Here is a 21,365-nt window from a genome sequence, read left to right on the forward strand (position 1 = left end):
TTCTCTGCTGGTGGGGGGGGGGGGGGAAGAAATCTGGTTCCGTGTTCTGAATAAAATGTAGATGTGCTTCTTTCTGCAGGAGAATTGCAACGTGAAACAGCTTGAATGTCTTCAAATGTTGAGCTTTAGAAATGCATTTGTACGAGAGTAGTGGCTCTGATTGAAGAACTAACTTTTTCCAGTGCTTTTAGTTCAACCAACAAACTTAAGTTAAAGAAACTGAGGAGAGTAAAGGTGGCAGTTGAAATGGGAACCGCCAACCCAATGTAAGCACTCACAGCGAGTGAGTGGGCGGTGGGGGCGACATCTTCATCGGGACTGGGGCAAAACCGGAAAAACTCTAAATCTGAGATTGAATGGAAGAAGGGTAATTTACAGGAAGACATAAAATGTCTAACTGGACAGATGACGAAATTTGGGAACTTGTCGGTGAGGGTCGGTGTGGAAATTGACGGACAAATTCAAGGAGCGGCAAGAGACTCGGCTGTTTGTGACCAAAAGACGATGCGATTACGTGACAGCGGCGTAATCAGCATCATGTCCTGCCTCCAGGCGCCAACCCTCGCCTAAACCTAACAGAGTATTTCCAGCAGATGAGAACGCGTTAGACACGGACAATCTTATGTCGTGTGCTACATGTGTGAAAGGGAAACTCCGGACAATGTCCGAACCAAATTTTCTCCAGGCATTGTTAGACATTCCAATGTGGCTCAGTAGAGAACAGGGTCTTCCTTCGATCGGCGGTTCGATCCCCGGCTCCGCTAGTCGCATGTCGATGTGTACCTGGGCAAGACACTTAACCCTCCAGTGTGTGAATGATGACATGTAGTGTTAAAGCTTTGAGTGGGTGGAAAGTACTTACCATTTACCAATGTAACCTCTCCCAACTAACTGCACATTACGTCTTTTTTAGCTACATTTTATGATCTTGTCTTTGCAGAGGAGCTCACCTGTGTCATGTGATCACCTGTGCTGTGAGAAATATTGGCGTTGGACTTCTTCGTTATAAAAACAGTCATGTACTAGTGAAGGTGTTTGTGCTCTGTGCCAACGAGGTGAAAACTTTGATTAAACTAAGGTGAACTTTATGCACTCCCTGCCCTGCCCAATCCCCCACAGTCACCTTAACCTTTTAACACAGATCAAAGAGGGGCAAAGAGAGAGACGCAGAGAAAGCTTTAGTCACAGTTCAAAGCGCTGATATATGTGTGTGCAAAAGAGATAGAGTTGAAGAGAGTCAATAAGGCACAGCCCTGACTTCAAACACATACAGATTAACCTCACCCCCTCGCTCACAGCAGCACGTTGTTTCTGCAGAGAAAAGAAAGCCAGAAACACATTAGTGAGTCCAAGCTCTCTTTTGGAGAAATCGAAATCGGCGCGGCGGCGTCGTCAGAATACGAAGCTCCCTGCAATAATCCACCTGAAAGCTCATTCCGCATACAGCAGGCCGTCGCTGCCAGCAGGCTCGACTTGCACTGATGTGGTTTAAATAAAGAGAGGGCGAGATCATCAGCAGTGTCATCAAGAGGTGAATACGGGAGAAAGGTCAACTGACAAAACTGAATTCTCTTAAGGATCTCCCATTACAGTTACTAACCTGAATAGAAACAGATCGACACATGAGCGCTTGACCTCTGACACAAGGCCACTGGACGACCCTCCTGCTGGTTCCCGGTCAGCTACAAAACAGAGAGTCGTGTAAAAGAAGAGGACGGCGTGTCGGCGTTGCTCCGCCGGTTGGAGGGGACGTGAATGGAAACGCATGCAACATGCTAGCGCACATTTGACGGCATCACCCAGACGTACTGATTTCATGCAGCCTTAGGACCAGGCGGCAACCTCCGGTTCTGACAAGTGAAGCCAATGAAGAAGTGTCTTAAAACTTGTATGTTCTCTACTGGCCAGCAGGGGGCGAAAAAGAAGTCAGATTGTATAGAAGTCTATGAGAAAATGACTCTACTTCTCTCTTGATTTATTACCTCAGTAAACATTGTAAACATGAGTTTATGGTCTCAATCTCTAGTTTCAAGTCTTCTTCAATACAGCATGATGTTCATTTAGTAAATGATGGTCCATTTAGAGTCACATAGACCATAAAGCAGAGTATGCTTTAGGGCATGGCTTACTGTGATTAACAGGTCGCTGCTGCTACCAGAGACTCTACGTCACTCTTCTGCAGTCCAAATATGGACTTCCATTTGTTGCAAAAAGCCAAGATGGCGACGGCCAAAATCGCCAAATTCGAGGCTTCAAAACATCAGTCCACAAACCAATGGGTGACATCACCATGACTACGTCCACTTCTTGTATACAGTCTCTGCTTTAGACTCAAAAGCAGAACGAGATCAAACAATTAAAGAAGTAATTGCTTACATTGGCACATAGCCAAGGTGGACACTCTTTTGCACACACAGATTTAGTATTATTCTATTTATTAGTATTTTATACTTCATAGCGTAGGAGATGCTATTCAGTTTTACAGCCTATGTGAGCTGTTGCCTTTTGGGAAAGTGTTTGTTTAGCATTCGTACAGTGAAATACAGAAGTGTTTAAAATGTTCCGTATTTTCATAAAAGAGATGACCAAAGTTTACAGAGAAAATGTTACCTCACTCTCCAGCAGGCGGACTGTGTCCGTCTTTGACAATTAAAAGACTGACTGACTGATGTAGATTCTGTTTGTCTTTAAAGTTAATAAAGATATTAAGTAGTCCCTGCTCTTATGTATCACGTGAGCTCATGGCAGAGAGGATGCTTGCATCTAATCATCGCGATATTGGGCTGTGGGGGTGTAGCAGAGTAAACTGTGAGAGGGGCTTTAAATCTTCGTGGTATTGTTAGATTCATCACTTGACTTACAAATTTAAAGGAAGCTAAACACGCGTCACATGTTTCTCCACACAGTGTTTTTCTCTGTTTCTATTCTTTATCTGCCAGCAGCTCGCAGGAAGCCTGCAGGGTCAGATGTCTGCCGTTATAAGCTGTCTAGAATCCACTCATGCTCCATAAAAGCCGGATAAAGAGAGATTTGATTTAGTGACTCAGCAGCCTCACTCAGAAAAATGCACAGATATTCAATGAAAAGAAACAAGAAGGAAATCCTCCCACGACCCCTGGGGGATTAAAAGTGTCTTTGTGAATTACACACTATGTTGTACATTAAAATATGATCCCTTTTGTTGGCACATAGCTGTTCCCCGCAGTGTGCAATGCATTCTGTGTAAATACTGAATATTTGTTTCCGTGTAGTACGATATTGGAAAACGCCAAAGAATCCACAGCCTGTCACAGCTCCTCTTGTGTTAATACCGGAGCTAATAAAACACCGATGGAGGGCGGGCGGTTGATTTCATGTGATGATGATGAATCTACTCTGGGGAGTTCTTCAAATATTCAACGTCCGCAAAGGAAACGAGGAACATTTTCTTTTCTAGGCGTCGTTATTCTTCCTGGGTGTCAGAGGAGATCGATTTAACCTCTTACCCACCACGTGCAATATGTGGCTGTTTTATGACCCTCATCACACACACAGTCCATTACACAACAGTCCCTCTTCCCGGGTGCTGCCGTGGGCTCCCTCTCCTCTTGCTCCGGGGGAAAGCCACTGTCACTTAGCCTAGCGCTGTCCATCTGCACCTGTCAGGCGCCATCGTGTCTCTGCGGTTAAACTGGCGGAAAAAAGCCCTGAGAACAGAGAGCACCATGGGAACTGAAGAGAGGAGCTAGCCCGAGTCTTAGCTGTGACCGGGGGCCAATCATCCCCGAGAGCCGACGGCTCGCTGTGCTGCTGTAATTACTTCTGGGCTGTGTGCTCGTTGACTAAATGTTGACCCATAACATATATTGAGTTCCCTATTAGTAGTGCTTGTACTTTACACCCCTATCAGTGGTACTTGTACTTTACACCCTTATCAGTGATACTTGTACTTTACACCCCTGTCAGTGGTACTTGTACTTTACACCCCTGTCAGTGGTACTTGTACTTTACACCCTTATCAGTGGTACTTGTACTTTACACCCCTATCAGTGGTACTTGTACTTTACACCCCTGTCAGTGATACTTGTACTTTACACTCCCATCAGTGATACTTGTACTTTACACCCCTGTCAGTGGTACTTGTACTTTACACTCCCATCAGTGATACTTGTACTTTACACCCCTATCAGTGATACTTGTACTTTACACTCCCATCAGTGATACTTGTACTTTACACCCTTATCAGTGATACTTGTACTTTACACCCCTATCAGTGATACTTGTACTTTACACCCCTATCAGTGGTACTTGTACTTTACACCCCTATCAGTGGTACTTGTACTTTACACCCCTATCAGTGGTACTTGTACTTTACACCCCTATCAGTGGTACTTGTACTTTACACCCTTATCAGTGGTACTTGTACTTTACACCCCTATCAGTGGTACTTGTACTTTACACTTGGGTATTTCCATTTTATGTAACTTCTACATCTTAGAGGAAAATATTGTACTTATTACTCCAATACATTTGCCTGACAGCTTTAGTTACTTTATATTGTTCATGCCCTTCCTGTCCATTGAAAACCACAGAACTCCAAATGTCCATTTAGTTCGTGATAAACTGAAGTGTTGCTTTATGTGTTGAGCAAATTCTAAATTCTAAAATACCTTTAAAAATGTGAAATTTGAAAGCCGAGTATCTTCACAGTATTGCTTCTCAAATAAAGGATCTGAATACTTCTACAAAGGTGAGATTAAAGTTGTACTAAACCAGAACAACATATTCCTGGCTCAACATTTGCATGTCATTCATACATAAGCGTGTGATTGTGTTATGTGGGCAGGAGAAACTGCTGGGATTGGCTCCAGCCCACAGTGAACGAGAATAAGTGGTTAAGCAGAATGAATTATTAAATGATAACAAATGATGGTGACTTAAACTGTTTCACATCTCTTTCCTTGACTGTCCTGTAATAAGACAACACATGGGTGAACTTAGTTCAGGGACCTGACGATGCCTCATGGAGCTGCTCATCTCCTTCTGCGTGGGCTGTGGGCAAGAAGAAAGATCATTTCCCTCTATCGTGCGATTATGGATGTTGCACCTAGTTGGCTGGTAGTATTCAGTTTAGACTTACAGTGAAATGTTGCTGATTTTCAACCATAATGGTGAAAAAAGTCGCTGGATGAAAGACATTAGGTAAGACAACGTTACCTTTGCACGTGGAACTCAGACATGCGAGACGAGAGATGTAGTTTACTGATCGGTTTCACACAAAACTAAATGATACGACAACAAATCTGACAAACTGCGACTTTCTCGACTTGCTAAATTATCCTTTAAATTGACAGACTATCTAAAATATATTTTTTCCAGAATAAGGGACACCGAAAGGGGAGGGACTTTCCTGGACTTTCCCTGCATTCACTTTTAGCCCTATGCTAAGCTAACTAGCTGCTGTCTTCACTTCATACATATGAGTGTTATGAATCTTGTCATCTAACTACATTTCCCAAAATGAATCCTTTGGTCATACATTTTTAAAACAATATAATTAGTTATAGATAGTCCTGCTGTTGTCTCAAGAGGGACCGTTTGACTCATTTTCTCCTGCAGACTGCTTTCTTATTCAGCTCTCTTTCTGATCAATATATGGTCTCGGGTAAAGCATTGTTGAAATTATAGTGTTGATAAAAATGGCTAAAAACAAAACAGATACTGTAGGAAATGAGCTTATTTATTCAATCACAGTTACTGAAAAAGAAACTCCAACTATTTGCTCATGTAGAAAACAGAGACTTCTCTCATTTCACTTAGCACATACAGGACAATGTCTCCACTGAGGTGGGACAGGGCCGCACACAAATCTAACTAACAATACAAAAACATACATGTCTAATCCATCACATCCTGCACACACAACAATGGCTCAAAATAATCTCTTAAAACATGCATTGGCAAACAGAACTGCATTTGAGAACTTCAGAAAAAAAATACATCAGGGAAGTGAAAAACAGAGAAAAAAGGATTTAAGACTCAGGAAAAGGAAAAGATCTTCATAGTGGCCGGCAGTCAACAAAAGAGGGCAATGAGATGTTTCGAGGATTGCTTCATAGCAACACGTTCTCACTCCCAACTCTTGAAGCTTGGTCAGGACCACTTCACAAAAGTTTCAAACACACTGGGTCCCTAGTAAGTGTCAGCTTTCCACATGCAGGGAAGTCCGATAGACTTCAACAAGTGGTTAACAAAAGTACTTGGCTAGGAATGAAACTCATGGTTTGGGTTTAAATAAGTTCTTTAAAATCTTTGTCCCCCCCACTTTCATGTGTTCTGGTAATTAAGAGGTAAATTCTCTTCCTTCTAACAGGTTGGACCTTTATCCAATCCTTAACCACCATTGGGTAGCCGAATTCAAATAAAATCAAAGTGATCTGACATTCAGCCCGCCACAGACTAGGTAGGATTAACACAGTTTCATAATGAATGGAAAATATTTGTACACTTCTCAAGGTTTGGGCCGGCATGGAGAGGATCCCTTCGGGTGACCTTTCCCATGCTCTGGTTGACTCTCGCGGGGCACCGCAACCAGCTCTAGGTTGGCTTGGAAAGGCCCGGGGTGAAGGTGACTCGCGACTCCTTTTGCCAGGACCTCGCCAGCTTCCGGGACTGTGGACTCAGTGCTCGCACCCCATCTTGTTTACCATGCGTGGTGGGTGTGATTTACTGGAGCACAGAGTTCTTCAAAGATCTAGTCTCTTCCAGGTTAGCATGCCCCCGTACCAATCTAGAGGATCGGAGGTGCACCCACCACAGTCTCACAAAATCCTGCAGGAAACACAGTATTAGGCCCTCAAAACTCAATATGCTGCCACTGATGCGGAGTCATCTGACCTAGAGGCGTAGGTGGAGCGCCATAGTTGGACGAGTTGGGAGTGAGAACACGCTGGTTATTAAGTCCAGGAGAAAGTACACAACATCTCAGTAACAATGGCACAATATCACACGATATGTTGGTGGCAGTGTTTCGTTTAACTTTCAGTTCCATAAACCATCTCTTGCTACAGCTCTTCTACCACAATCTAACACCTCCAATTCAAGTGTCTAAAAGAATCAACACATTGCTGCAGTCTAGCTACCAACAAGCAGCACTTCATTACAAACATGGTACAAAGAAAACAACAACTTCAACAGTCACCTTCGGATGTCGGTTGTTTCAATCTAAAATTCAACATTCTTCTTAACAGCTACAGAAACCTTTAAAGAAAGTAAAGAGAAACTCAGCTGGGAATTTCATTTTAATGAATGAAGTTTCACACACGGCAGTGGAAAGGTACGCAGCAACATACCTTGTTATCTTATTGAAACTGCAGTGTAATCCGACTGTCCAGCTGCATCCACTAATTATAGCCTGGCGTAATGGATTCACTATCCACAGAAATTATAATTATTACAGTTGTAATTAGTGCCAATTAGAGAAAAATCATTTATATATGCAGTAAAATGGATGTTAATTATTTGTGGCTGGGCACTGTGGGAAATAAACACTTGTGTGCCGTTATATTTATGAGATGTAAGGGAACAAATTAAATCTAAAAACAGGGTATTTTTAGTCACAAACTTTAGTCTCTTTGATTACAGTGGCATTCATGAGAACTCTCGCTAGACACTTGTTCTACTCAAATCCTTCACGATGTCTTTAGAGACGAGTTTTACAACTGTAGAAATCTTAGCAAACATTAGAAGTATGAGCGACCTAGAACAGGACAAAGTAATATGGCAAGAATGACGGAAAAATGTTGCTTTGGTTTTGGCTAGGTTCTGCAAATAACGGTGTATTAAACAACTGGTAGGTGAACTCCGCCGCACAGGTATCACGCACACGGTCGACATTGGACAAGTCAGAAAAATCTTTCTTGCTCTCCACAGAAAAGCTATATTGCATACTGTAAAAGGTAAAGAACCAGCGTTTCGACTAATACTAAAAAAAACATGTTTTATATCATTTGCACATAAATAAATCTGCTGATTTGTTTTTCGGTAGAGACGTGGTTTAACACTTTCTTTCTTTCATGGGTACAGTATACTTTCCATTCATTAAGGGCTGTTGCCGTTGAGTTCTGACCCTGTGGTTCAAGTCTTTTGCACTTCGACTCTGTGTTGTCTGTGCTGGCCAAGGAACATTACTGTGCAAGAGCTCAGCAGCCTGCTCGAGGATTGTAAAGGTATGCCATATCACATTTGCCAACTCCCACTGGACAAACTGTAATCAAACACTCCACTGTTCCAATTTGATTGTCTGGAACAAGCATGACTCAACCTTTTGTGTAAAACAAACTGGCACTAGGTCCTGCACATAAGAACGTCTGCAAAGGGGCCCAAGAGGTTCTTGTTGAAGATACACCTGACCCACACCAGGTAGGTGGTGAAGGGCTTAATGTTCTCTGAAAAGGTGTAGTTCTGCTGGGGGAGGATATAAGGCATGTAGGTGTTCTCTCCCTGCTCCTGGATCCACACTTCGTACTTCACCTCTCTCACCTTTAAGTATTTCAGATTCCACGGGATCTGCCAGGAGACTGTGAGTTTAGCCTCGTTGGTGGTTTGTACCGAGGTCTGACACTGGGGTTGTCTGACCCGGCCTGGGTGGACTGTGCTGGCCGGCTTTGACTTCTTCACGCTGGGCTTTGTCTTCATACCCTCTTTAAGGGCTTCCAGGAAGGAAGAGATGTCCACCAAAGTGTCCTGGTAGATTCGGAAGAGCCACTCTGGGTTGCGGCAGCACAGGTGCCTGGGGACATCTCTGCTCTCCAGTATACGCTCCTGCTCCTCCTTCTCCAAGTGAGTGATGCCCCCTTGCTCCCAGGGTCTGTCTGGGTGGGTGATGGTGTTCTCCTCCTTAGTGTTCCGCCAGGAGATATAGTGAAGGTCCATGCCTGGAAGGGTGGCGAGGGTTTTATACGGGGTGTACTGCTCTGGGTTCACAGCAAAGGGGAACAGCTCCACCACAGCAGCTCCTCTTGGGAGGAAGAGTGAGGTAATGAGCTGAGCGCCATGCATACTGACCAACACAGAAGCGCCGCTGATCACCTGGACGATACTGGGGAAAGACTCTTCCTCTAGGGACACTGTGACCACTCTCATCTGGAACTCCTGGGCCAGCTCCATGATTAGCTCCGCCTCATTCAGTATCAGCCTTGTTGTTGAGCGACTGAACACGACGATGTAATCATCCTTTCTCTCTTTCTCATCTTCGGCACTCCCTCCATCCTTCTCCTTCTCCACATTTGTTGTGATGTTCATTTTCTCCATCAGAGCCCTCGCAAACTGTCTGATCTCATTTCCTGAGACCAACATGTTGGCCTTGGGCCCCTGTGGTTGAACAAAACCGTACTGGTACCAGGTGGTCATCTTGGACAGGCCAACGTAAGATTTAGTGAAACACATGAGCTTGCCAAAGTTCTTAAGCTGCTCTTTGAGCAGTGGCTGCTTGCTGCTGAGAAGTCGGTAGAGGTCAAAGTGTGGGCCTTCGCTCCAGCCCTCCATAAAAACCAAACGCGCCTCATCATCTAAGTCCGAATACTGTTTCATAGTGTAGAAGGCTGGGATCAGGTCATCGTGGAACACGTGCATTAGGTTGTCTGGATTAAACCGGTTTAGGATCAGAGTCACATCCGGTACGAACACAGGCTTAGGCATAAACTTTAAAGCAGCAGCCGGGAGCTCTAAAAAGTTGAAGTACTGGGTGTTGTGATCCTCTACTGAAGACAAGTCCAACAGAGCAGGTTGGAAGCGCCTCGACCCCAGGTTTGGCAGCATGACAGAGGAATTGGAGTGGAAGAACACAAACTCCTCTGCCTCGGAGCAGTAGCAGAGGTAGTCAAAGCGGCAGACGCGGTCGGTGTGCATCTTGCCGGTGCAGACCATGCGGGTGCCGTGTTCCTGAAGGGCCTGCAGGGCGACGTGGTAGTCGATGTGGGCCTGCGAGAGCTCCTGGGACTGCCGTGTCATGTGCAGCTCTTCCTCCAGCAGGGCGGCGTGCTCACTCAGCTTGGAATACTTCCAAAGCAGTGCTGCGACAACGGACACCAGCAGCCCGTTAAGGAGCGCACCCACGCTCATCCTGCAGCCTGCCACCGAAGCCCGCATCACTGCTGCCGCGGACCCACCTCCCGTCTCCAGCTGGCCTCCGACCTCAGTGGGAGGGGACGAGACATCCGCCACTGGACAACAACTTGGGAAAGGAAGAAAGAGGAGGCAGAAGAACGGTGACCACAGATGGGAAGGGGAAGGATAGAGCAGGGGAGGAGAAAGCAAGGACGAGAAAAGAAGAAATGACAAAAGGTTAAGAACAAACTAATCATAGATCCAATCTAAACAAAAACTAAACATCAGATTAACAGTGCAGTTGACAGCAAAGATCACTGATATAATTACCAAATCAATAGTCAAGCCTATAATGCTGAAGTGCTCTTGTCACGTAGGCGAAACAATGCAGCGGTGCATAAGAGCAGGTTTCAGCTCTCACCGTTGGGAATAGTGGTTGTTTACCTTGGCGAACAAATGAGACATTTTCCTAACCTTACATCCCCTGTCACCCTCCCTGGATATGTCAAGACAAATTACACTGCGAGGAGGCACAGGGAAAAGAACAAGGGCATTGCTCTCAACTCGGCTCATCTGCATACTGAGGGAACAAGTGAGTCATTGAGGGACTCTAAATCAAACAGGAAACAGCTGCCTGTAAACGCGAGGCAAGTGGCATGCTAAACACCCGTCTAAGGACTAGCCTAACCAACCTGCAGAAAGTAAATACTTTGCCATTTCCTTCCTCCAATCCGATAAAAAAATGTTTTCCTTACCGATACCAATTCCGATTGAATTTGCGCATCGGCCTATACCGAGTACTGATCCGATACAAGTGGGTTAAAGACAGATAAAGTTAAAGACGTCATAATTCCTTCTCTAATATCTATTATATATTGCTATGAAAACATCTCCTTCAAAAAAACATATTTATTCAAGTTTCTTGCCAAACACTTAATTTTACAAGATAACATTTATGATAATTTATAATTTACCATTGCCCAATACTCATTTTTACTCAATTGGGTAGCCAGTGACACGTGTTGTTGTTCCTGAGTTGATAAATTATACGATAACGTGATATCAGATCGGTGCAGGCTCCAGCATTTTAGGCTGTATCGGAGGCAAACATGCACCAACACGCAGCTGAGAGGAGGGAAAGGGACGACCTCAAGTCCGTACTTTGGAATGATATCCAATACGTGACGAAATGGGATTTAGAGAGCGACTCTTTCCCTCTCTGAAGCTGGCCTTATGGCAGAGAGTAAACTAAATCAGGTCAAACTAAACCAAGACAGGTGTCGAGGTGACACACACACAGTACAGATTCATAGAAGTAGACATGACCAACAGGCTGACGCAAGCCTAAACCGGCAACACGTCGACCAGCTCGTTTCCGTCTGTCTGGCTTGGGTCAGTAGTATTCCATAACTCACTCAACTGACTTTTTCCTAATGCTCCCTTTTATCGTGTACACTGTTTCCCAGTTACTGTCCAACAAGATTGACTCTTTTGCTTTATTTGCGCCCTAGTTGTCGCGTTCTTCCCCTTCTTTTTCTCTTTCCGCTCCTCCTCCGGTTTTGTTTTGCGTGCTGCTGCCTCTGTTCTGCAGGAGCAGAGTGGAGTCCCTGGGCTATTTTTGACATCCCAACAAGTACAATATGTCACTGGCAACAGGGTCACTCTTTGTGATGAAATGCAGCGAATGCACACGGGCACAATATGCACAACTCATAATGCCGTCGATTGAAAAGACACAATCTTGAAGCGCATTAAAAGATAGGAAGTCTTACTGCTGAACACTGGAATATCCAACTACCTATTGTCCACTGTAGGCTGAAAACATAGTGATGGTTATCAAATCCTGCACTTTACATCTCAAGTGACATTTTCGTCATGAAGGTCACGGAGACTGCCAGGAAAAGATTTGTCGACTCTTCCACTAAAGATCACATACTGAGCCTGAGAACGCTCCGTGTTATTTCCCTTGACAAAATGTCATGGGCAGTGGATGTGAATATATATACTGCAGTGTCGCCTCGATGCTGACTCGGCAGCCAAAATAAGGTGAAATGAAGTGTGAAGAGGAGGCTGCTAGTAAGGCTGACATTAGGCAGGCTTTCCTGCACGCTCCTTCTCGTTCACGAGGACACAATGGCAGTACGAGGCTCATGGCGCCGGCAGTGCATGGCAGGCTCCCGCGGGGACGCGCGCCGATGCCCTCTGCAATTTGCCCTCCCTGAGCCGAGCAACCGAAAGCCTCGAAAATGTCAAAAGACACCGCAAGACACCGCTCATTTGCATCGGCACGTTTACCAGGCAACAAACAAGAGACCCTTCTCCGGTTCTGGTTTGGGTTATTTAAAACAAGCTGAAGGAAGCTGAAAACATTCCCTGAATCTGCTCTCTGTGTAGCAATTTAAAGTGACCTTGAAAACAAACAGCATCCCGTCGGCATTGTGAGGCAGCGAGCCGAGGCACTGCCCGGGAAGAATGCTCAAATTAGGAGAAGGTCACAGCAATTCCAACTGTTATCAAATGTTAGATGAGATCCATCTCCTGAGCGACGCCAACACTGGGGAGCGGCCTCATATCCATATTCTATTTCAGAGTGTGTGTGCTATTAAGTAAGTCACTGCTTCTGTGTCTATATCCCTCTTGTCTTATGCCTCCTCCATCGGAACGAGGCAAACTCCCCTCTGAGGAGGCACCAACTGCCGGTATTCTCACGAGACTGCTGCTACAGGTTCAGCTTTTCTTATTATCGCCATCCAGTCAACTGTGGTTCCACACGAGTTACTTCAAACTCCATCCCAATCAAACAGAACTTCATTGTTGTACCAAACTTTTTTCACTGCAGAGCAATGTGGTTGAAGTCAATAACCGGATATTTAGAGATGCAACAATTGGAATTTTCTCAGCTGATTACTGATTTCTTTTGAAGTCTGACCTGACGATTTACTTTCTAAGAATTAGGATTGACTACAAGGCTCAGGTCGGATTTTTTAATTTTTTTATTGTATTGTCATCTTGTGGTTTTTGCAAAAAGCACACAACTCAAATTATAAGGAGATAAATGTTTGTATTTCTATTGAAATACTTGCTCTAACGTTACTGTGTGCCAACGTACAACTATCATGTGGCATATGTCTGTAATATTAATCGGGAATATGTGCACAGTCGAGGCGGACGGGGAAAGTTCAATGATTTAAGGCGACTGGCTTACAGGCGACTGGCTTACAGGCGAATGGCTTACAGGCGACTGGCTTACAGGCGAATGGCTTACAGGAGACTGGCTTACAGGAGACTGGCTTACAGGAGACTGGCTTACAGGCGAATGGCTTACAGGCGAATGGCTTACAGGAGACTGGCTTACAGGAGACTGGCTTACAGGAGACTGGCTTACAGGCGAATGGCTTACAGGAGACTGGCTTACAGGTGAATGGCTTACAGGAGACTGGTTTACAGGCGAATGGCTTACAGGCGAATGGCTTACAAGCGACTGGCTTACAGGCGAATGGCTTACAGGCGAATGGCTTACAGGCGAATGGCTTACAGGCGAATGGCTTACAGGCGAATGGCTTACAGGCGAATGGCTTACAGGCGAATGGCTTACAGGAGACTGGCTTACAGGCGAATGGCTTACAGGCGAATGGCTTACAGGCGAATGGCTTACAGGTTAATGGCGACACAAACTCCACACAGCAAGGACGATGAACCGACAAAGGAGCCGAGGAGATGGGTGGTCTGGGGGCTGAAGAACGGAGCTGGGGACCTCAAGCGAGACGGGTCAGGGCAGAGGCGGAACAGAAAACCCAGTCAGTAATGTGCTGCTTGTAATGCGTCTCATAAAAATTAAAAATAAAATTACAATGATACTTTTCATTTCGATGGCAGCCGTTGTGATTTATAGCAACGGGGTCTAATCTCTCAGTTCAATTATCACAACGGTATCGATGATTAAAGCACTAAAATCTTGCTTAATGATTTGCTCTCTGCACTAAAAGAAATATCTCAAGTCAGGATCCAGATCTGCAACTGCTGTGTGAGCCAGTAACAGCACAGGGCCCCGTTAGCCTAGTTAAATCAACATCTGACTTTGTACTGACTATCATCTTCTAGCAGGCAACTCATTACAATAGATTCAACAAATGCAAGTGATGGGGGTAGTCAAAGGCTGACTAAATTAAAATTACATTTTTGTCCTAGTTTTGACACTCATTTTCCAAAACATTCAAACTAAAATTCTGAAGCAGAGCTCCACACCATCGTGCTCACACACTGGTTGATTGGAGGACCGCCATCAGCTGCCAGGCAAGTTCGAAAACACACAACCTTTTTTTTTTTTTGGTTATTTCTGCTGTAAAGTTTGGCATTTTAATATGGGGGTCCATGGGGATTGACTGCAGTTTTTGGAACTTCCGCCTTGGCTTCATTCCTGAGCACCGGAGGTTGACGCTTGCTAGTAATACATAAAAAAGAGAAGGGTTGAAAATATTTTACTTTACGTAAAAAAAGAAGTCAAATCGGCCTGTAAGCTCCGTAGCGATTTGCCAAAAAACTGACAAAGAAAAAGGGATGCGGAAGTTCGGAAAGTTGATTAAGTTTAGTCCTTGCCAGGTGTGGATACCAATACCCTTTCCCCACCAAAATGAGTGCATATATGCAGGTTTTCTGGTATTTCCCGTTTGATTTCACAAACACGTCACCTACTTCTTTTTTATATCTGTTACTTATTCGGTCTCGCTTCAAACTCGGTGCCGAATGATTTGGATCCACGTTCGAGCACTGCTGGGACGGAGACGGACAAAAGAAAATTGAAGCTCAAATGACAAAGATTGCGCTGCAAAAAGGGGCACAAATTTCCGTGTTCACCCGGGTGTCTTTGTTTCCATCGGCGCTGGAGCCGATTAATACCCGTGATCACGACTTTCATTGCGAGTAGCGCTGCCTTCGAAGCTGGCTCTGAAGCTCCGGCTTCCCCAATGTTACTGGTTAGCATATCCAGTTTGCTCTGGAGACGATAAGCGGCCCAGTGATGTGGTGGAAGGTAGGCAGACTGGAGACTCTAATGCATTTTAATAAGACTCCTGGAAAGCTGAGGGGGCTGTGGGAGGGAGGAGTGGTGGCGGTAGCTCCTGTGCAGTGGCAGCTCATTCGGGGGCCCTGGTGTTCAATCATTCCTTGCAACTCACCGTTCTTCCCCTTTGGAGTTAATCTTCCCTCCTTCTCTGCATTTCTTCCCTTTTCAAATCGTCAAGGAGCGCCCTGACATGCCTCTTCAAAAGAGGAATCTTTTTTAAAACGGTGACGTTGACTGCATCGCTTTTTTTCCTCCCTCTACCTGCCTTTCTTTCCCTTCGGCCGCTTTATTGCTGATCTCCTGTGGACCACGGTGAGGCGTCCACATTCGTTTGTGGTCTGTATTCCTGGACCAAATGTGGCCTGTCAGGTCGGATCAGGCAGCTCGGAGCTCAGTGTGGCACTAGGGGAGAATTAATGGTCCGGCAGCCATAATCTGGCTGTACAAAGATAAGTCTCATACCCTGTCTCTCACTTTGCATCTCTTTCTCAAACATGTTTGGACAGACGGGCACACACACACACACACACATAGTTCTATTACATAAAAGCAGCGCAAGGCCATCCGGTCTATTGGTTGAAAATAGCCTGGCTGGCTTCATAATGACTGGCAATGAGTGTCAGAAAATGCCCCTGGTCCGCATTAAGACACACGGCATGTCTGTCTACTCGCCTTTTCTGAACCGAGGCTGATTACTCGCCTGATTGATGGCCTGCTACTAACTAACGTCTCCGTCCTCTATATCGTCCGCTAACAGCGCCCCACGATGCCTTGTGAAATACAGCAGATAGGAGGCCGAGACTGTGCCCACATTGTGCTCAATCTTCACCCAAGGGGAAGAAGAAAAAGCAGAGGCTTAATGTGGACAATCTGTGTGTGTTTTGTGTGAGACAGACAAAGTGAGAAGGACATCCTCTACGGCACTTCTGGTCTGGCCTCGGGACTACAGGCAGTATTCCAGAAGGGGACAGAAATAGAATACAGAGTTCTGGATGGACGCTTGAAGATTTCTGCAAGTGCTCAAGCTCTTGAGTCGCTGCTCCCGTATATATTTCGGAAATTTGGGGTAAGCTGAGAATTCGGAAAGATTTCCATCTTGTTCAAATTTGCGTAGGACACGCCAATTTGACATGCGACAAATGCAGAGCTACCGGCTGGCTACCACAAGGCCTAAATCGTGCATGCACAGAAACACTTGCCTCACTGTTGGTCTTTAATGAAAGATACAGCCCACCCTCGAGGCCAGGTGGATGTGGAAATCATAATTTGGTTTTACAGATACTGAGGCAATCTGGAGCTGGGTACAAGGTTGAATAAATGACTACTAAGGTTGTTCCCAAGACACCACAAACCCAAGAAAGAACCCCAGGCTCATACAAAGGGCTTGAAGTCAACGGACAGGCAAGTTCAAATGGAAGTTTTGGAACTAGAACCAACACTTTTCTTGTCAGTTAACCCAGTGGCAAGCTGGCAACCATGGACAAGCTTAGAAAAGCGGATGTGCACCGGTCTTTATTGGAGGTGGGGAAGTTAACCGGACATACATTTGCCAAACTGTCCATGTCGTCCTTGAATTAGTTTCCCTTGTTAAGTCAAAATATACAGTTTGAAAACATTTCAGATAAAGAATAAATCGCACCTTTGTGTTGCTTGTCCCAGTGCGTTGTCAAGTGTAGCATCTTCAAAATAGATGCACCACTTTTAGAAATCCTGCAATGTATTAGTCTGACACACAGGGCGGAAGATTTGAGGTACATGCACTACAGCACCTTCACAAGCCTCTTGAACTATGATCGCCAAAAATGTAGTTTATGTGCACCTCTGCACAAGTCAGCATTTCGGTTTTGTGAAAAGCGGCAAAGAACGGCTTTTGAATTGTTCCCAAAGACAAGAGTAGAAATTAGGGCTGCACAATTAATCGAAAAACGCAACATGGCCTCCTGTAATTTTCAAATCGCAGGCGGCTGCAGAGATGTCTTGGCCTACATATGTTCTGCAGACTTAAGAAAACATCTGTTCGGTACAAAACTGAGCCATTGCAGCCAATCAATATGCTGAATCCAGAGAATTCCATCCAGCAAAATACAGATGCAATGTGCAACAGCTTGGAAAACATCTTCAATTTTAGGGTCAACGACCCTTTATGAATGGCAGGGGGATTTTAAATTAAACCACATCACTATAACCTGAGATATTGTGATTTTGGCAGAGTTCCCATAACTGTAGATCTTATATGAGTCAGAGATCCATCTGAAGAATACAACAAACTCCAGGGACATGAAACAGCATCTGGTCTGGGAGGTGATGGACCATAAATATCACACAAGCAGCACTGTGTTGTTGTTGTTTTTTTACATGTTCACAGCACTGGTGGCATGCTGGAACCGACAAGGAGAACTAAAGATAAATCCCTCAGCCTGTTTTTGTTTCCCCAAACTGTTGTTACAATGGGAGCTATTCTTCTTCCATATGTGCCCCTAAACCTTACCATTACATGTTACTGATGCACACTAGGGAGCTGGGTACAGATGCACTGAGGCAGGTGCATCTACTGGAACACAATTTTCTCCTCTTATTATTTGTGTATTGGAGTTTAACCAATGTGGTTAAACCAAAGATTCACAGACTACATCGGAGTTGAACATTATCAAACTGAGGAAGGGGTCATCGCAGTGGGGCATATCGTGGGATAAGTGATGGATTGCTTCTTTTAAAAAAAAGAAGAACTGTTCATATCAATGACTTGCCTTATATGATGACTGACTAGAGGTCAGCTTTAACACCTTTAACGCAAAAACACATTGTATGGTGGTTACATGCTAAGTTATAGGTTGGTGGAAGGGAGGAACCGACCCAACTTTTTCAGTCCCAATACCAGTTCCGATATATAGGCTTTGGGTATCGGCCGATAGAGTACTGATCCGATACCAGTACGTTAAAAACAAAAAAAAAGTGAAACCGGTCCTAATTCCATCTCTAATATCTATTTTATATTGCTGCGAAAAAATCTTCTTCATACAACTATATTTATTTGAGTTTATTGCCAAAACTTACCGTTACAAGATTATATTTGAACACATTAAGATAACGTTACAATTTTCCTTTTGCCCAATACTAATTTTTACTGACTAGAGCCTGAACACATCATAATGTAACTCAATGCAACCTCCATTAGAGTTAGCTGTTTTTTAGCCTAGCAGGCCTGTACGGCATACCGGCAGCTAACAGCTAACGTTAACTAGCTCTTCTGCCGATTTCAACCTGGATTTGTTGATCACGATGTTGGTAGTACTAGTTTGCACACGGGTAGCGAGTGACATGCGTTGTTGTTGTTGTTCCTGTGTAAGCATATATGATATTATAACGTGATATCGGATGGACGCCAAGACTCGCGTACTTGCCGATGCTCAATCCATTTCAGGCTCTATCGGAGGCATTTCCAATTCTGGCATCAGTATCAGGAGCAGCTCTAGTGACAGGGATCATTCTTTAATGTGTGAGGTAGCATCAGACTTGACTGCAACATTTCTTTTCCCTAACTTTGTAAAACAAAATGAAACAAATAATTACAAATCACATTTATTAAGGTGTTATTCATTGTTGAAATTTAAAAAAAGAATAATTGTACAACAGAAAAAAAAAAGTCTTAAAAATGAACAGAAATTACAATTCAGGTGTAAACAGAATTTAATTGAATTGAGCGAACCCATTGCCACAGATAGCCAATCCAGCTACTTGGGTCAGTAATGGACCAGTATCAGTACCTGCGCATCCCTGGTAGGTAGGTACTACATATCAAATTAGAAAACAATGTATTAATATCAATTTAAAATAGATGTGTGGACACTGTGAATACAGGTTCCTCCTGACTGCACTCACATATATTCATTCATACCATCAATTAATTTCAGTTTTTTTTTTTAAGTGAATAATATTAACAGCACTAAATACTTCTAAGGCCATATGCATGTATTAAATACTTAATCTGGTATATATATCTATCTACACACACACACACACACACACCACACACACACACACACACACACACACACACACATCTATGAGCGTATCTTTAACTATAACTGTGGATCAGCTGAAGCTCCTCTCTTGCGCGGTAGCAGCGGGACACGCTCATTTGTGAGCCATCAACACTGCAAAAGGCACGAGCCCCAGTGACAGTCCGGCTAACAGCATTGTGTCGATACAAACACGGTGACACAAAAACGAGCCATTATCTGCACAGAGGTTCTTACCTTCGGTCTCAGTGAAAAATGTTGCTTTTTGTCTTTGAAGTCAGTTGAGGGGCTAGCTCAGTGCCTCCCCGCAGAGACGACTCGTGAGCACAAGACGTGTGGAAGGAAAAAGAAGCACGGAGGCGGACACCGGCACTACGAGTCCAAACACACCGCGGCGCGTTCGGTCCTTCGCTTCTCCGAGACAGCGGCGGCGCTTTGAGATGTTGTTTACAAGCTAACCTAGCTGTCAGAGAGGCAGCGAGGCAGAGAGAGAGACGGGCAGAGCAGCTGCCTGGATACCGACTCCACTCTGCTGCGTCCAGTCTCCGCCTACCGCCAAAGGGGAAGTCCCGCGCTCAAATCTCGCGATGGCACACGGGCCTCTGTAATTGTCACATGTGGGCCACTGATAGCTATTACATGCTGTGCGTATTGATCTGCTACAGGGAGGAAAGATCCTTTTATTTGGCAAAAACATCGTTTTTTCTTGCACTTTTTGATCTATTTGCTTATTTGTCTTCTTTCAGACTAGGAAAAAAAACATCCAAAATTATAATATTCAAAAACCTAATTCCATAAGACATTTACAACAAATACCTGATTTACCTGTAATGTCTTCAAAATATATGTCATTTTACAATACATCTAAATGCTGTTTTCTCAAAATAATTCCACCTCAGTAGCACTCACACACAACCAAACTTTACAGTTTCACTCCTATCTATATTCTGGAAGTCATTACAGAAGGGTTTATTCATATATCATTCAAAGCCTGATTTATACAACATTTTATTACTAATAACATGAATGAATGAATTAAACAGATTTTTTTTACAGCTGTTGACAGTATTATCTGATTTATGGAGTGATACAAAGAGATTTCCGATATTCCCTCTGTAAAAACCTCCTTATGTGTCAACAAAATGAAACAAGAATTTTGAGCCTGGCTTAATCCAATAGTCAAATATCTGTTCTGGAAATAAATGCAAATTAGCACATATTTGATAAGATAATGCATCATTTACATATTTAGTCTTACATTTTCAAATATTATAGGCTTGCTATACACAAATAATTGTCTTAATGTCTAATTAACTCGGGAAATTTCATGGTGATATCTATTAGTTACATTTTCTCCCCTATTAACCTGTATCCCCTCCTTATCTAATGTAAAAATGTAAAAATGGTCCTTTACAATTATATGTAAGTAAGCGTTTGTATTACCAGCTAAATGTAGGCTACTTAAAAGTATAGCAAACCCAAAGAAGATCTCTGCAGTCTTGACATGTTTGCAGAGTGCAATATGAAATGAAATGAGAAAGCGAAAGCGACTGCCTATCTGGACGTAGGCTGATTGACCTTAATAAGCGGAGGGCGAGATGGAGGAGCAAGGAGCGGGGGAGATAGATGTCGAGAATTTAGAAGCAGAGGGCAACCTCAGAGGAGAGAAAGAAAAAAAATTAAGTGGATTCATCGAGTCAATGCGAGAGTGAACGGGAGAAAGAAACCCTACATCAGGGGTCACCAACCTTTTTTAAACTGAGAGCTACTTCAAGGGTACCAAGTAGTATGAAGGGCTACTTATTTGATACAAACTTCCTGAATAACAAAGTTGCACAGATCACCTTAATAATAATATATGTGAAGAGACTGTTTGATCACATGTCAGTTAATTATTCCTCACAATAATTATTAATAATGATTTCCACAACAATGATGGTATAGCTACACATACATATTTAAACATGCAACTTTTATTTCTGTTAATCTGTTTCAACATTTGAAAGTCAGAGTCATCACGTGATTGAAGCTGGTTACTTTTGCACATAGCGCCTGCTGGTGAATGATGCAGTGGTAATGTAGAAATTATGGGTCACCTTTGCATTGCGCAATGAAGCCTGCATGTCGGCCCGTCATCGCGGGAGCCCCGTCTGTTGTCACCGACACCAGCTTTTCCAATGGTACCTTTTTCTCCACGA

The 21,365-nt window shown here is 44.0% G+C and overlaps 1 protein-coding gene across 1 annotated transcript; it reads right to left on the bottom strand.

Moving 5' to 3' along the window:
* Nucleotides 1–5,698: 5,698 nt before the first annotated feature.
* On the bottom strand, nucleotides 5,699–19,704 carry pomgnt2 (protein O-linked mannose N-acetylglucosaminyltransferase 2 (beta 1,4-)). Its single transcript, XM_031868682.1, has 2 exons — nucleotides 19,405–19,704; nucleotides 5,699–10,213 (listed from the first exon to the last, which is right to left on the bottom strand). The coding sequence occupies exon 2, from the start codon at nucleotides 10,126–10,128 to the stop codon at nucleotides 8,326–8,328; it is 1,803 nt and encodes a 600-aa protein (XP_031724542.1). The 5' UTR covers nucleotides 10,129–10,213; nucleotides 19,405–19,704; the 3' UTR covers nucleotides 5,699–8,325.
* Nucleotides 19,705–21,365: the final 1,661 nt, after the last annotated feature.

The sequence above is a fragment of the Anarrhichthys ocellatus genome, unplaced genomic scaffold (genome assembly GCF_004355925.1).
Source record: "Anarrhichthys ocellatus isolate YVR2014 unplaced genomic scaffold, GSC_Weel_1.0 scaffold43, whole genome shotgun sequence".
NCBI lineage: Eukaryota > Metazoa > Chordata > Actinopteri > Perciformes > Anarhichadidae > Anarrhichthys > Anarrhichthys ocellatus.

What these genes read in the sequence shown, in the direction of transcription:
- pomgnt2 (XM_031868682.1), bottom strand. Translation starts at nt 10,128, where the DNA reads ATGCGGGCTTCGGTGGCAGGCTGCAGGATGAGCGTGGGTGCGCTCCTT.